General features: G+C 42.4%; 1 protein-coding gene across 3 annotated transcripts in view; it reads right to left on the bottom strand.

Moving 5' to 3' along the window:
- smc5 (structural maintenance of chromosomes 5) overlaps positions 1 to 16,765 on the bottom strand; it is a 77,130-nt gene that overhangs the window by 13,538 nt on the left and 46,827 nt on the right. For all 3 annotated transcript variants that reach the window (XR_010962741.1, XM_067983528.1, XM_067983527.1), the window contains exons 14-18: positions 13,770 to 13,943; positions 11,047 to 11,216; positions 8,914 to 9,037; positions 5,964 to 6,086; positions 3,601 to 3,729 (exon numbers count right to left, since the gene is read on the bottom strand). Coding sequence is in view for 2 of the 3 variants with exons in the window: in XM_067983528.1 (XP_067839629.1) it covers positions 3,601 to 3,729; positions 5,964 to 6,086; positions 8,914 to 9,037; positions 11,047 to 11,216; positions 13,770 to 13,943 (720 nt within the window). In the remaining variant the exon portion in view is untranslated. The remainder of the gene's footprint in view (positions 1 to 3,600; positions 3,730 to 5,963; positions 6,087 to 8,913; positions 9,038 to 11,046; positions 11,217 to 13,769; positions 13,944 to 16,765) is intronic.

Raw genomic sequence — 16,765 nt, 5'->3', positions numbered from 1 at the left:
TCCTACAATGTATATAGGATCCTGATAGCAATTTTGACAGACAACTGGGTGAAGCGCGAGCCATGCACGCACTACCCAGTTTTATCTGGTGATACAGCAGAAGAGGCACCAAAAAGGCAAGCTTACAATCATGTGTGGGAGACCAGGAGGAGCACTGTACTATCATAGATGCAGTCTCTCAGATGAGACGTTAAACTGAGGCTCCAACATCCATTCGCCCTCTCAGGTGGATGTAAAGGATTTCATTGCACTATTTGAAGAACAAAAGGGGAGTCCTCCCTGTGTCCTGGCCAACACCACCAAAACAAATTATCTAGTCATTTGTCTCAATGCTATTTGTGGGACCGTTGCTGTGCACAAATTGGCTGCTGCATTTGCTATATTACAACAATGCCTACATTTCAAATGTACTGCATCAGCTGTGAGGCGCTTTGGGACATCCTGAGGTCATAAAAAGTGCTCTATAAATGTAAGTTCTTTCTTTCTTGAAAATACTGGGTCAATTTTATTCTGTTTTTGGTGACTCCCGAAATTGAATCAGTTGATTTGAACTGAAGTATTTTTGTACCACATGATGTGAGGGACCCACGAATTACAAGGAAGTAACATCTTCTATACAACGTAAACTGGCCTCTTGTCACATTGCCATTGGTTATTATAAATACCGTTAACATTTCTTTAATATCCGATATAGTTGCATTATCAGTAGCTTCATTTAATAGCAACAGAAAATTAATATTGTGACTCTACGAATGATAGTCTCCTTCCTTCTCTCCATCCCATCCCTACCCTCCAGAGAGCAGTGATAATTATGCTTTATTTGCATTCAACAACAAATGTGATCTTTCATCACAACATCTTCCCTTAAACTTGTATAGTGATACTTATTTTCAAGAAAATTTAACACAAAATTATTGTGCAACACCTGTTCCCTCACTCATATTGAAGTTGATTTATCCTGATTACAAGGTTAGTTAGAAAATTCCATTTATAATAGTTTCTTAAATCATTAGCATGTGCATACTGCAAATTGTAATTTATATCCACCTTCCAACTAAGATCCATGATTTGAACACTGAGGTGACAGCTTTACAAATTTAAAAATAAACACCAATTATTACCATGTTTCACATCTTTTTGGCTACACTTGTGAAAGAGTCATTGTGCTTTTGCAGTTTTAGAACCACTGCACCCTTCATTATCCATAGAGAGACATGAAAGCTATTTACTGTTTTCATGGGCTCGATTTTACCAGACCTGCGGGTTTCCGGCAGGTTGGGTTTCGGGAGCGTGGTCAACACGCTCGGTGAAATTAGTGGGTTGCCCGCGCGATCGTAGCAGGCAATCCACTAATTGGAGCCACTTACCTGCTCCTCCGGGGTCCACGCTGCTGGTCTGCGCGTCGGGCGGGCTGCGTATGCGCAGTACGATCTGTCAGCTGGAGGCTCTCTAGTTAAAGGGGCAGTCCTCCACTGACAGATGCTGCAACCAATGGAACAAATTACAGCATGGAGCAGCCCAGGGGGAAGGCTGCTCCCAGTTAAATGATGCCTCACCCCAGGTATCATCAGATGGGGTGAGGAGGAGGGCGAAGACAGAGATCTTCCACCCGGCGGGCGGGAGGAAGCGGCCAGCCTCTGCCACCAAGAAGGCCTGGCTCGAGGTGGCAGAGGGGGTCACCTGCGCAACCAACATATCGCCCACCTGCATACAGTGCAGGACGCACTGCAATGACCTCAGTAGGTCAGCCACAGTGAGAACACGAAGTCTTTCCCCTACACTCCATCTGCCACAACACTGCCCCAACCCCACATCTCCTTCGGCACCGCCAACACTACTCTGTCACATCACCCCTCATACCCACTCAAACCCCATCCTCATCTTACCTCCACCTACTCACCTCGCCAGTACTCATCCTGCCACTAACACGCGACCCAATCCTCATACAATCTCACGGCTCTATCCCATACTCACCCTCTCGTGCATCTCCCTCACGGCCAGCCTCACTCAACCTGCCACCACCTGTGCTGCAGCCACAGGGCATGCATCACATATGTGCAGTAGGCAGAGTAAGGCAAATGTTTCGTGAGCATGAAGGGGGTGCACAAGGGTGTCGGAGGTTTTGCCATGGGTGGTACCTATATTGAATTTCAGAGCAACAAACAGCACACATTATATTGGCACCACCACTGCCATGTCTCCGCGAATCCTGTCTGTTGTGTCCAATAATGCCCGCTCCTGGGTATCACTATGAGGACCCACCACTGATGCCACCCATCGTGTTACTGCAGAGTAGGTGCAGGTGTATTTGCAGGGCTCTTCCGCGCAGACCACTGAGAGACATTGGCGGTGTAGCCGGCTGCACCCTGGAAGGATGCGGATGAGAAGTTGCGGAGGGCAGTGGTGACTTTGGCAGCGACAGGTAAGCACTTGTTGCTGGGGCCAGGCGGGAGCAGCTCGGCATGAAAGAGCCTGCAGATCTCCACGACTACATGTCGAGCGAATCTGCGCCTCCGTGTGCACTGCTGCTCGGAGAGGTCCGGGGAGCTTCGCCTCGGTCTGTGGACCATGTGGCGAGGGTAGTGCCCTCTGCGATGCGTCTCTCTCTGCGGTAGCCCTCCCTCCTGCTGTGCAGGTGGGCGTGCAACAACCCCGTGTTGGGGGGCTCCACGTCTCTGCGGCGGACGGCGTGGACTTCGAGGCTGCTGGGGCTGGTCATGCTGTTCGTCCTCCGAGGGTGTCCAGGCACCACCCATCTGGCCGTTGTTGGTCTGAGGGGTTGTGCAGGGTAGGTGGGTGGTTCCTCGGACTGGGGCTGCAGTTTCGTGTCGGTCTGTCCTCTGGCTTGGCGGGGGGTGGTGGGGGGCAGGGGTTGCCCTATGTGACGCGGTGGCCTCCTGCGTGGGTGAGGGCTCTCCCCCGTGGGGTGCACCTTGGCACCTGCCACAGGCTGCAACACGCCTGGTTGGAGAGAGACTGTTTCCCCCAGTGTGGGAAACACGCTGCGATGCAGGTGAAATCCCACACTTCCTCTTTTGACAGCTGATTCAGCTCATTAACTGACCTCAACAAGCAAGGTTAGTACTCTCAAGTGGAACCCCGCTGGCTTTAATTGCCTGCGGGATTCCCACCAGCGGGGGCCACGCACGCAGCCCTGCACGTCATCGGGGAACCCGGAAGTGGTCGGGATCGCGGCGCGATCCGGTCACGTGACCTCATATCGGGATTTTCGGGGCCCCCCCGCTGGAAACCCGCAGGAAACCCGACCCTAAAATCGAGCCCCATATTTCACACCTTTTGGACTATACATTCTGGGAGCCACTGGTTGGCACGTCATTCAATTTAATCTGGGATTAATCCAGTCTGGAATTTTTCCACCCAGAGCCATCATTATGGACACCAGTAACTTCAGTAAACACACTTCTGTATAGTTGATATTTGAACCTGCAATTCTTGAAGTCCAATTGCTAAAATGAATCATACATATTATGGCAGGCATGGTCATAAAAATATCACTTCAGACAGATGTTAAGTGCCAGGCTTTTCCTCAGTGTCACATCTCTGTATAGTACTATAATCCAGCAATTCATCTGTACTTACCGTCATAAGTTCTGGAGGGATATCATTTTGATTGGGATCCAGATCACAGGTCTGCCTGGCTGCTTTCATCCGCTCTTTACAGGTATTCAGAAGTCTGCGCTTTTTCTCATCCAGCTCGGTATATTGTTGCTGCAATCCATAATTAAGATTGTTTCATTTCAGACTAAAGCAACAGGGTATGAAATTACAAGTACACTGATTATCCAGAAAAGGAATTCTCTGTTGCTTTACCTCAGATTTTAGCTCACATTTTCCAATAAAGCTCAAGAGGCTGCAAAAACATTTACATGATCCTTTCACCAGTGAGCACTTTAAATCAAACACACTGACACACACACACACACTTTTTAAAAGATGTACAATATTAGAAATTAATCCTTTCTCCATGAATTTCCAGCATTACTTTTTCTCCTGATTAGCAAGGCCAAATTGTTGCATACTTCACATTTTACCAGCAAGTGAATATAAAGTTTAGAAATCTGAATTATAGCAATATACGCCAAGAAGCACAAGCATATGCTACTTTCAAATTAATCTTAAATTATTGACATACAAACTTTTGTGCACATTATTCTTACTAATGGTATTTCACAGCTAAATATAGTTTTGCTAAATTAACATTAACCCATATAATAACATGTCCAGTTCAAACAGTACATAGATGTTATACGCTAATAAATTAATTTAAACTTCTTCCCACCATCCCCAAAGCCACAACTGAAATACTTTGTGCATTGTCAGGCATCACCCTCAAAGGGATTTTCATACATTGGAATGGGTTCAGAGAAGAGCAACAAGAGTGATTTCCTGGTTACGAAAAGACACTTGCAGTACTGACCTGGTTCTCATTAGGGAAAAGATTGAAAGTGGCACCTGATCCAGGTTTTTAAAAAGCTGAGAGGAATGGATAACATAGATGCAACAAGGGCAGTTAACTTGAATTGCATGGGCAGATGCATTTAAGAGGCAGCTGAATAAGTACATGATGGAGAAAGGAATAGAAGGTTATATTGACAGGGTTAGATGAAGTATGGTGGGAAGGGGCTGGTGTAGAGCATAAACACCAGCATAGACCAGTTGGTCTGAATGACCTGATTCTGTGCTGTAAATTCTATGTAACAGAACTAGGCACATGCATAAGATTGCTAAGTATCAAGCAAGACTTCAAACTTGAAAGAATACCCCCAGTAACATGGATATGTGGGGGGGGGGGGGGGAAATTCTAATGCTGTGTCTGATTAATCTCTTTCAAAATAAATCTGGATAAATATCTGTATTGGATTGAGGGCTATTAGGAAAGTACAGGTTTTGATGGCCAAATACCATTACTCCTCCTGAGCTGCTACAATCACAGAAGTGCAATGCCAAGCAAGGCTACTAGAATGGTTATACAATCACACATAATGAAAGATGCATATTCAAGAGTTTTTATTAGATTTAGCTTTGGGAAGAGGAAAAGAACAGAACTGTGCAGAACCTTTCTTAAAGTAAAATACATTAGGCAGAGTCCAATGCTAGAATGGATTTTAAGAGCCAAATGGCCTTTTCTTATGCCATACAATATTATGAAATGAATAAAGCAAATCTGATATTTTCTTTTTCAATCTCTCTTTTTTTTGTCATTTTACTTTACATCACCAAAATGAATAGGTGACCTCTTAGCTACTTGATGAATCTGGTCCTCCTTTAACTGAGGGCCACTAACATCAAGAACACGAAGGTTAAAAAATAATTGTCAGGAAATATAATTGCATAAAGGAACCTCTTTATTTTAGAACATTTAAAAAGCACATATATTACTTTATCCTCCAAATGCTACAAAGATTTTTATATTTTACAGAAATTTTCCAGAAAAATAAAATGAAAGACTCATTGTGACAAAATTTTGAACAAGACACTACAATCCATGGCACCACAGAATGATTAAAAAAGATCTATCAACTCTGCCCATCAGCAACTCTTTGAAGTTAATTATTCAGTAATTCAATTAAAAAGCAACATATGAAAACTGGCAGCACAGTGGATAATGGAAACCTGCCCAACTCCAGTCTGTGGCAACTGGATAAATGCCTCTTCTCTGGACTGGCGGAAGGGTCCTTTGTGAGATGAGTTTGTACAATTTTAACTCAGTTCCCTGAAACAGGCAATTTCACTCTGAGGATAGCTGATATGGGAAATGGAGAAAGAAAAATAATCACTGTACTTATGGGGTGCTCTTCTGAAGTTGGGGTACAAGCATATTGCTAGAACTGTACTGCCTTAGAATGCTTGATGCAAACACTGGAAAGAGCATTTAATTCAGCACCTCATGTCAATGAGCACAAAACTTCAAAGAGAGCAGCACGTGGCTAAGTAAACTGTACCTCTTTTATTTTTTGTTCTGTCGCTGACTCTTTACATTCTGTTTCCAGCCGGTTCTTCTGATAAGTTAATGATGTGGTTTCAAGAACAAAGCTGACTTTTTCCATGTTCAGTCTCATGCAGGTCTGGAAAGAAAAGGCCGCAGCTGTAATACTGGAACGCTACAACTCTTTCTCTCTTCCCCATCCAAAACATTCACAAATCCGCTGCTACCGAGAACAGCTATGTCAAAAAAACACTTATTCACATGGGATTGCGGGTTTGAAAATTAGGAGCCAAAGGAGGGACCATTTCAATGGTAGCCTTGTGATAGGCCAGCTGTTACTTGATGTACAACCTCACTATTGGATAATTACGTTAGGTGGGCAACTGCCACAGTTCAACAATTATTTCAATACACTGCCTATCCATCCCATCAGACGGAAAACAGAGACTTACAACAGGGGAGAGGGGGAAGTAAACATTTAAATAGAGCACAAAAAAGCAATTTCAAGTGCCACTGAATCATACAGAAAATCTCAATGCCGAAAAATATCACAGGTCCGTCCAGTCTGTTTTCCTGCAGTCCTGGCAGTTGTCACCAATGATATGTTTCTCTTGGAGATACCTGCCTTGGAGGTCTCAGCTAGTTGTTCCTACAAAACTCCCATTTTAAATTATTCCAACGCCCAAGCATCCTTTCAGTGAAGTAATGCTTTCCTGCATCCCATTGAAATTTTGTCCCCTCCCATACCAAATCACATAGCCCTTAATCATCCTTTACATCACTGATTACCACAGTCATATTTCTCCATCCACTTTCGCTCCAATGGGAAAAATCCCAGTTCCATGAGTCTATCCCCAAATGCTGTATTCTCTGGTCCCTTATGCATTCTCCAGCTTGGTTATGTCCTTCCTGTAGTGAGGGCTGCAGCACTGCACACAATACTCCAGGTACGGATTGACCAATGATCTACACAATCGCAAATAACCTCCTTTGAACTAGACAATTCTTCCTTTTAAACAACCTAACATCCATTTGCTTTCTTGCCCTCTATCTTTCCCAGGCCTGGCCAAAGCTATCTATTAAATACTTGCATTCCTTAACGTCTCTCAATGTGACCAATTGCCCCTCAAGATTTGTAACTTCAGTGTCACAGTGACCGTGCATTTGTGACATATGACAATAGATTAACTAAATTTCATGCAACAGTGCCCTACATGACCTAACTTCCTTGCTGAAATGCTACTCTGCTGACTCACTCCTGTCCTAGCAGTTAGAAATATTCAAAAGTTGCTGAATGATGGGCTTGTATTCTCTTGAATATAGAAGATTAAGAGATGATCTAATTGAGGTGTTTACGATGATTAAAGGATTTGATAGGGTAGATAGAGAGAAACTATTTCCTCTGGTGGGGGAGTCCAGGACAAGGGGGCAGAACCTTAAAATTAGAGCTAGGCCGTTCAGGGTGATATCAGGAAGCACTTATTCACACAAAGGGGAGTGGAAATCTGGAAAACTCTCCCGCACATAACTGTTGAGGCTGGGGGTCAATTGAAAATTTCAAAACTGAGATTGATAGATTTTTTGTTAGGCAAGGGTATTAAGGGTTACGGAACCAAGGCGGGTAGATGGAGGTAAGATACAGATCAGCCATGATCAAATTGAATGGCAGAACAGGCTCGAACGGCTGAATGGCTTACTCCTGTGCGTATGATATAAAGTGGCCTAACTCACCAAAGTCCAAATTTCCAGTCACAACTCACCTGGTAAAAAAAAATGACTTTCTGTTCTGTAAAAAGACAGTTTTCTCTGACATTTTAAAACTAAACTTCTACATGCACCCTGGTGTCAATTTCATACTCTAAGTACCTTTCTGTAGTAAAACGTCCCAAGGAACTTCAAAGGAGCAATTACCAAACAAAATGTGACGCTGAGCCACGCAAGAAGATATTAGGACACGTGACCAAATGCTTGGTCAAAGAGGTAGGTTTTAAGGAGCACCTTAAAGGAGAAATATACGAGATTGTCCTAGACTCCGCGACCAGCAGAAAAGTTTTCTATCTACCCTATCAATTCCTTTCAAAATCCTAAAAACTTCAATCAAATCTATATTCCAGGGAATACAAACCTAGTTTATGTAATCTCTCCTCATAATCTAACCCTTGAAGACCTGGTAACATTTTGGTGAATTTGCGCTGCACTCCTTCCAAGGCCAATATATCCTTTCTACGGTGCGGTGCCCAGAACTGTACACAGCACTCCAGATGTGGTCTATATAGCTGCCTCCCCTTTATATTGTAGCTCTCTAGCTATAAAGGCTAACATTCCATAGGCCTTTTTGATTTTTTTTGTACCTGACTACAATATTTTAGTGAACTGTTTACATGGACAATGGAGAGAGAGGTAGAATGGCAGAGAGGTTTAGGGAGGGAATTCCAGAGCTTAGGGTCTAGACGGCTAAAGGCACAGCCACCAAAGGTTGAGCGATGAAAATCAGGGATGCGCAAGAGGCCAGAATTGGAGGAACAGAGAGATCTTGGAGGGTTGTCGGGCTGGAGGAGGTTACAGAGATAGGAAGGGGCGAGGCCGTGAAGGGATTTTAAAATCGAGGCGTAGCATTCGTACACTAATATCCCATGGTGTAATTTTTAAAAAAGTATGGAGTACAAATATATATTTCTGCATATGTCAAGGTGCTTTAGGACCTCAATTTATTATTCTTTTACTGAAGTAGTACAAATTTGTGTTTGCTCATATAGCTGAATATTTTCTACAAGACAGTGATTTTTGTTTTACAAAAACAAAGCAACAAACATAATCCACCAGAATTTCACAAATAATGCATTTTTTTCATAAACTTTTCCACCATATTTTGTGAAAGAGAATTGCTTCAATTGATTGAGAAGTTATGGGGGCAATTTTCTTTGTGCGTAAAGATACTGAATACCACAAATTCCTTTAATACTTACCCTAATAAGATGTGTTAATTCAGATACTAGTTTGGCTTTTTGAGTATAGATTGCCTTCATCTTCGCATTAGCTTTTTGTTCTTCCTCTTGAAGATTGATAGCATCCAACTCCATCTGCTTGAGACTGAGAATAAATTGTTAGATGCGAGGAGTGAACAGCAGCTCATCTGTTAACATCAAAGTGCCAAGACTCTTATCATTGCTTCAGCAAAATGATTTGCTGCCAATGTTACAGTTCTGATGACGGTACTTATAGTGCACTCATGCTGTATGCAGAGACAAGACTAAAAAAAACAATTCCAACCCTACGGAGTCTGGTTAAAGTTGCCAACTAAACTTTTAACAGTTCCCAGTGCAATTGTTCTGATAGTTAATCTCCTTCGGATTCATAACTGACATAAATTACTGACAAAACAGTCAAACTCCACGCAGAATTATCAAGGGAACGTTCAGAAGATGCTTCAATTGTTACTGACTCGTCTGTCATCAATGCCCATTATCTGAAGCTGTAATAAGTCCTTCCAAAGAAGGCGAATAAGGCTGATTTCAAGCCTAATGTACAAGTGCAACAAAAAAAAGTTGAAGTTTTAGTGTACATGTCGGCACATTATCACTTCGCTGCACAATAAGCAGAAAATGTTTGGTTAATGAAGCCAGCTTCCAGCAGCATTTACTTCGAGCTACTACAGTCTGACGGATAGTTTGCGCCAATGTTGCATAATTTAAGGTTTATTTTGCACTGAAGTTGCATAATTCAAGCTAGGCACATAATCCTTCCATGTGTATTTGGAGGCAGTCTTGTACCAAAGACTAGCAAACCAGAATTATAAAAGCAGCAAGTACAGTTACCCAATATGTGTGACAAATGAATATAAAATACAATTTATGTGGTCATGCCCAAAAAAAAAATCAAGTCTTTTAAGTACTTCCTTGATCTGAAATTACAGCAGCAAAGTCTTACTGCAGTTATACAAGGCCTTGGTGAGACCACACCTGGAGTATTGTGTGCAGTTTTGGTCTCCTTGTTTAAGAAAGGATATACTTGCCATAGAGGGAGTGCAGCGAAGGTTCACCAGACTGATCCCTGGGATAGCAGGACTGTCGTATGAGGAGAGATTGGGTCGACTCGGCCTGTATTCACTCGAGTTTAGAAGAATAAGAGGGGATCTCATTGAAACATATAAAATTCTGACAGGGCTAGACAGACTGGATGCAGGGAGGATGTTTCCTCTGGCTGGGGGGTCCAGAACGAGGGGTCACAGTCTCAGGATACGGGGTAGGGCATTTAGGACTGAGATGAGGAGAAATTTCTTCACTCAGAGGGTGGTGAACCTGTGGAATTCTCTACCACAGAAGGCTGTGGAGGCCAAGTTAAGAAGGAGCTAGATTGATTTCTAGACACAAAAGGCATCAAGGGGTATGGGGAGTGCGCAGGAATATGGTATTGAGATAGAGATCAGCCATGATCATATTGAATGGCGGAGCAGGCTCGAAGGGCCGAATGGCCTACTCCTGCTCCTATTTTCTATGTCATCACATTAATGCTATCAATTTTATAGCACAAAAATGCTCCCAAAGTGCAACAAAAATTTTAAGCAGCCACTTAGAAATCTTGGAGTGGAAATGTCAAAGAATATTCAAATGTTATAGTGTGACCTCTGCCAATCCTAATACAAAAAATATTCACACAAAATGGGGTACATTTTCCCATATGTAAGGTTAAAGAACTTTTCTCACTAAACTGTTTAATAAAATGTTTTTTTCTTTAACTTTACACACAAAAAAAATACTCCAGAATGTACTAGTTTATGTTCCCCTGCCACTTTTCTCACTAGATTTCATCAGGGCAATAAAACCTAATCCACGTAAATTAGCCCTTCATAAACACCTACCCAGAAATTTAGCTTATCGCAATCAGCTTTATTTTGTTGGACTGGGAGTAAATGTCAGTTTACTGAGCAGTTTTTAAAAATATTTCAGAATTTGTATGCTGCCTTCCTTCTTTGCATAAAATGTGAATGGACATTATTAGGATCTTGACTACACAGAGATGCATGGTTGGAGACAGGTTACAGAAAATAGCATCCAACAGAAAGCAATCTGAAGGCACTGTGAGGCAGAGCCTATCTATACCTGTCATTTTTTGTGCTGATTTTTTGTTCTAGTTGTCTTCTCTTGCTCTTCATCTCCAAAAGTTCTTTCTTTTTTGTCCTCAGTTCATTATCTTTACGTTCGAGATGTTTCTGTGTCTCAGAAAATTCAGCAATGCGCGATTCTACTGCATCCAGATTTGCAGTTACTTCCTGTAAATGAAGTACAAGTCTGGTTCATAATATTCTGCAGCCTTACGTTAACTATTTTTGTTTCCTCATTCTGTTCAACTTTCCCATTCAAATGAAAAGGTAGCTATCTAAATGGAGGAAAACCACAGTACCATTAGCGTTCAGTTCTCTGCAGTAGTCATATCAGCACATAATTGGTCCACTGTATACAAGGTCTTCCAGCGAGTTATGGCATAAATTATATTCCAGCTGAAGAGTGCAGGAAAATGTCTCACCAATGGCACACACCTTGAAATGCCCCACTCCAGTAAGATTTGGCCCGTAGAATGGATTAACACCAGAGCCCTCGGGTGTCGCAATCTTCTCACAATAGCCCAAAATGTTTGTTTGTAATGATCCTCCCTTAGAGTAACTAACTAACAAACACTTTCATTCACCTTTGTAACCAGCCCTGGTTCAAGGCGGATAAACTTACTGTTGAGAAAAACATGCTGAATCTAGTAGGTCAGAAATATTAAGTTAAAAATCTAGTTTAGGCAATCCAGGCAAAATCCAATTTGCCACATCTTGAAAACAAACATTTTACTCAAGAAGTAATAAACATTTGGAACATCTACCAGGTACGATAGTAGAGTCAAAAGTATTAGGTGAGTTCAAAATGCAGTTTGACAAGGGGCTAGGTGAGTCCGAACAGTAGAGCAATGAGCTTCTGAATGGTCTTTTCTGGTTCTGGACTTTTCCTGATGTTCTAACACACATTAAAATATCAAACATTCTGATACAAAAATTTTGCATCATCATTAGCCAAGATATAGAATCACTTAGTAACAAAAGAGGGGGAGAGATTTCTATTTTACTAAGGAATCCAATTTCTCCTACACCACTGGCGATCAAGGTCTTCTTTACCTACACTTTGTAATTTACCAGTAGAGTGTGTCTGGTGTTCCTCCAGTTGCAAGTAATGCCTAAACTATAAAGTGTGAATACATATGTAGAAAACAATATGGTATGGCAAGACTGAAAACAAAAGTATCTAACTCAGCTAAACTTTTCCCCACCATTTTATAGATTTATATCAGTCGTTTACATTTAAAGTGATCAGTTGGTAATCTTGGACGAGATTCTCCTCCTTGTGGTGCTACTCCAGGCCTACTGTCACCTCCCACATGGCAGTCCCGGGAAGCAGCAGCAACTAGGGAGAGCTGATGGGGAAATAGGCTTGAGACCTACTTCCTAGCAAGGAAGTTATGCTACACCTTTAAAAATCACTGGTTGGGCCTCAGCTGGAGTATTGTGACAAATTCTGGGCACCGCACTTTACAAAAGATGTCAAGGCCTTGGAGAGGGTGCAGAAGAGATTTACTAGAATGATACTGGGGATGAGGGACTTCAGTTATGGGGAAAGACTAGAGAAGCTGGGATTGTTCTCCTTAGAGCAAATAAAGTTAAGGGGAGATTTAATAGGTGTTCAAAATTTTGAGGGGTTTTGATAGAGTAAATAAGGAAAAACTGTTTCCACTGGCAGGAAGGTTGGTAACCAGAGATCATAGATTTAAGATAATTGGCAAAAGAACGAGAGGACGAGATGAGGTGAATTTTATTTTTTATGCAGTGAGTTATAATCTGGAATGCACTGCCTGAAAGGGCGGTGGAAGCAGATTCAATAGTAACTTTCAAAAAGGAATTGGATAAATACTTGAAAAGGAAAAATTTGCAGGGCTATGGGGAAAAGGAGGGGGGGTGTGGGGAAAGAGTGGGGCTAATTGGATAGCTCTTTCAAAGAGCCGGCACAGGCACAATTGACCGAATGGCCTCCTCCTGTGCTGTACGATTCTAAGACCCGGGCCCCACCTTTCTGCCAGCATTTAAATGCGGCGAGCAGGAAATGGATGGCCAACGGTAGTCCTGGCAAGGGCGGGAAAACCCTGGTCACGACAGTGAGGTGGCGGTAAGCCTGACTACCAGATTCTCATCACTATCTCACCCCATATCGGGCGGGATTGCGGGAAAATGCAGTCCTTTATATCCCAAGTAATGCATCACTGGGGTATTTGGTGGCTGTGGTTCTACTATCTGCCCTGACCACAGTTACACTGGGGAAAAGCAGTGCTCCGTATTTGTACTTAAGATCGTGCAATGCAGTTCTGCTCTCCAGCCTCTGGTTACAAATGAAATCACTAATGTTAGGAAAGAGTCATTGTAATACTCAGTTCTTTTCTGATATTAGAAATTTCAAGACGATACAGCAAGATGTCTCAGCACTTTTTAAATGATGTTACACAAGATAAAAATGGCATCTTCACACCATTGCCCCTATACTGCAGCCAATGTACAAGAGCAGTGCAAAGTCACCTCACCAAATGATCTCACTACCCAATATCAAGCTGCCAATTTTGGAGAAATTGGCATTACAGAACATGGTGGCATTGGTTATACAAAAGACTAACATTCTAAGACCAAATAATTGGAGCATTGGGTGTCTGGGATCCATAATATCCTGGCCATAAAACAGAATTAGGATTATTTTCACCTTCCATAGGCATACCAAAAGCCAATAATTGTATAAAAACTTACTTTTGATTGATCCTCCAATCGTCTTCTTTCCTCTACATCCACTTGAACAGTGAGAAACTGTGCCTCTCTTAATGCTGTATTGCTTGAAATGATTTTATTTGAGTAACTGGACTTCTTTACACTGTACCTCTCTTCTCCTGTATAGATCTGACGCAGCTGAGTTTCTCTTATTACCTGTATAAAATCAATAATGGTGTTATAGCGCTGTACAAAGTAGTAAGTACTGTTAGCAAATCCACTCTGGTGTAGTCTACTCCGGTTCTACCTTGTAGGTGTATGCCCCACACACAGCAGCATTCTGGTTTAAACAAATCTACAAAGCATTTCCGTGAAAATCAAATCCTGCCTCTTGATCAGTATTCTCTTTATGAAATTCAAAATATGTTTTAGCACAGCATGCAAATTGAAGTTATACAAGGCGTAACAAAATTGTGCAACCAGAACTGATACAGATCAAGGGAATATAATCAATCTCAAACTTTCTCCAAAATCTGTGAACAGTAACCTGCTTGATTACTATGACGATTTGCCAGTGCAAAAAGATTAGTAATTGTCTCTTAGAATCTATTCTTGCATTGAATGTGAAACCACCTGTAACAAAAAAAGAGCTAACTACAAAAAGCATATGCCTCTTCCTTGATCTCTGATTTGATTACAAGTAAACTACAGGAGTATGATCACTCTGGTGGTTTGCTTATATCATTAGATCGTAGGAACTCCAATTACTAGTACAATATTCTGTTAATCATCAGAATCAAAGCAACAATTAAATTCTGGGTTACTATCATACTGAAGAAACAAAATAAACAGAGCTGCCTATTTATTGTAAATGGAATACCTTTAAAAGATATATATCTTTACAATGTTGTTTTGATTCTATACAGCCATACTTATAAAATTATACTTTCCCCCAAAATGAATTTTTGTCTCCTTCTCTGAAGAGCCTTAGAAAAATACTCTGTTTGGGGGTGGGGTGTGGGGGATGAGTAGTTAACACTGAAGTAGTAAGTGCTAAAGTAGATGCAGATCTTATCTCAGAATATGGAGATGCCGGTGATGGACTGGGGTTGACAATTGTAAACAATTTTACAACACCAAGTTATAGTCCAGCAATTTTATTTTAAATTCACAAGCTTTCGGAGGCTTCCTCCTTCGTCAGGTGACGTTTCACATCGTTCACCTGACAAAGGAGGAAGCCTCCGAAAGCTTGTGAATTTAAAATAAAATTGCTGGACTATAACTTGGTGTTGTAAAATTGTTTACAATTATCTCAGAATAGGGGAGTCTTGTATCAGATTGAGCTACTGATCCAGACATCATTTATCTGGGGTTACGTAAAGAAACAGGAGCTGTGGTAATTCAGCCCCATACTTGTATATTTAATAGCTCGTTGGGAGTCTGGAATCATAGAGTCATAGAGTTATACAGCACGGATAGAGGCCCTTCGGCCCATCGTGTCCGCGCCGGCCATCAGCCCTGTCTACTCTAATCCCATATTCCAGCATTTGGTCCGTAGCCTTGTATGCTATGGCATTTCAAGTGCTCATCCAAATGCTTCTTGAATGTTGTGAGGGTTCCTGCCTCCACAACCCTTTCAGGCAGTGAGTTCCAGACTCCAACCACCCTCTGGGTGAAAAAGTTCTTTCTCAAATCCCCTCTAAACCTCCCGCCTTTTACCTTGAATCTATGTCCCCTTGTTATAGAACCCTCAACAAAGGGAAAAAGCTCCTTAGTATCCATCCTATCTGTGCCCCTCATAATTTTGTACACCTCAATCATGTCCCCCCTCAGCCTCCTCTGCTCCAAGGAAAACAAACCCAATCTTCCCAGTCTCTCTTCATAGCTGAAGCGCTCCAGCCCTGGTAACATCCTGGTGAATCTCCTCTGCACCCTCTCCAAAGCGATCACATCCTTCCTGTAGTGTGGCGACCAGAACTGCACACAGTACTCCAGCTGTGGCCTAACCAGTGTTTTATACAGCTCCATCATAACCTCCTTGCTCTTATATTCTATGCCTCGGCTAATAAAGGCAAGTATCCCATATGCCTTCTTTACCACCTTATCTACCTGTTCCGCCACCTTCAGGGATCTGTGAACTTGCACACCAAGATCCCTCTGACCCTCTGTCTTGCCTAGGGTCCTCCCATTCATTGTGTATTCCCTTGCCTTGTTAGTCCCTCCAAAGTGCATCACCTCGCACTTTTCCGGGTTAAATTCCATTTGCCACTGTTCCGCCCATCTGACCAACCCATCTATATCGTCCTGCAGACTGAGGCTATCCTCCTCGCTATTTACCACCCTACCAATTTTTGTATCATCAGCGAACTTACTGATCATACCTTTTACATTCATATCCAAGTCATTAATGTAGACCACAAACAGCAAGGGACCCAGCACCGATCCCTGTGGTACCCCACTGGCCACAGGCTTCCAGTCACAAAAACAACCTTCGACCATCACCCTCTGCCTTCTGCCACTAAGCCAGTTTTGTATCCAAAGTGCCAAGGCACCCTGGATTCCATGGGCTCGTACCTTCTTGACCAGTCTCCTGTGGGGGACTTTATCGAAGGCCTTACTGAAATCCATGTATACCACATCCACTGCGTTACCCTCATCCAGACGCCTAGTCACCCCCTCAAAAAATTCAATCAAATTAGTCAGGCATGATCTTCCCTTGACAAAGCCATGTTGACTATCCCTGATTAATCCTTGCTTCTCCAAGTGGAGACTAATTTTGTCCTTCAGAATTTTTTCCAATAATTTTCCTACCACTGATGTTAGGCTCACTGGCCTGTAGTTCCCCGGATTTTCCCTACTCCCCTTCTTGAATAATGGTATTACATTAGCGGTTCTCCAGTCCTCTGGCACATCCCCTGTGGCCAGAGAGGTTCTGAATATATGTGTCAGAGCCCCCGCAAATCATTCTTGATGACTGCAGGGTGGCTCAAGTTGTGCCAATATTCAAAAAGGGCAACAAGTTAGAACTGGGAAATTAT

This window comes from Heptranchias perlo, chromosome 4, assembly GCF_035084215.1.
Source record: "Heptranchias perlo isolate sHepPer1 chromosome 4, sHepPer1.hap1, whole genome shotgun sequence".
Taxonomy (NCBI): Eukaryota; Metazoa; Chordata; class Chondrichthyes; order Hexanchiformes; family Hexanchidae; genus Heptranchias; species Heptranchias perlo.
This window is presented reverse-complemented; position numbering and strand designations above follow the sequence as displayed.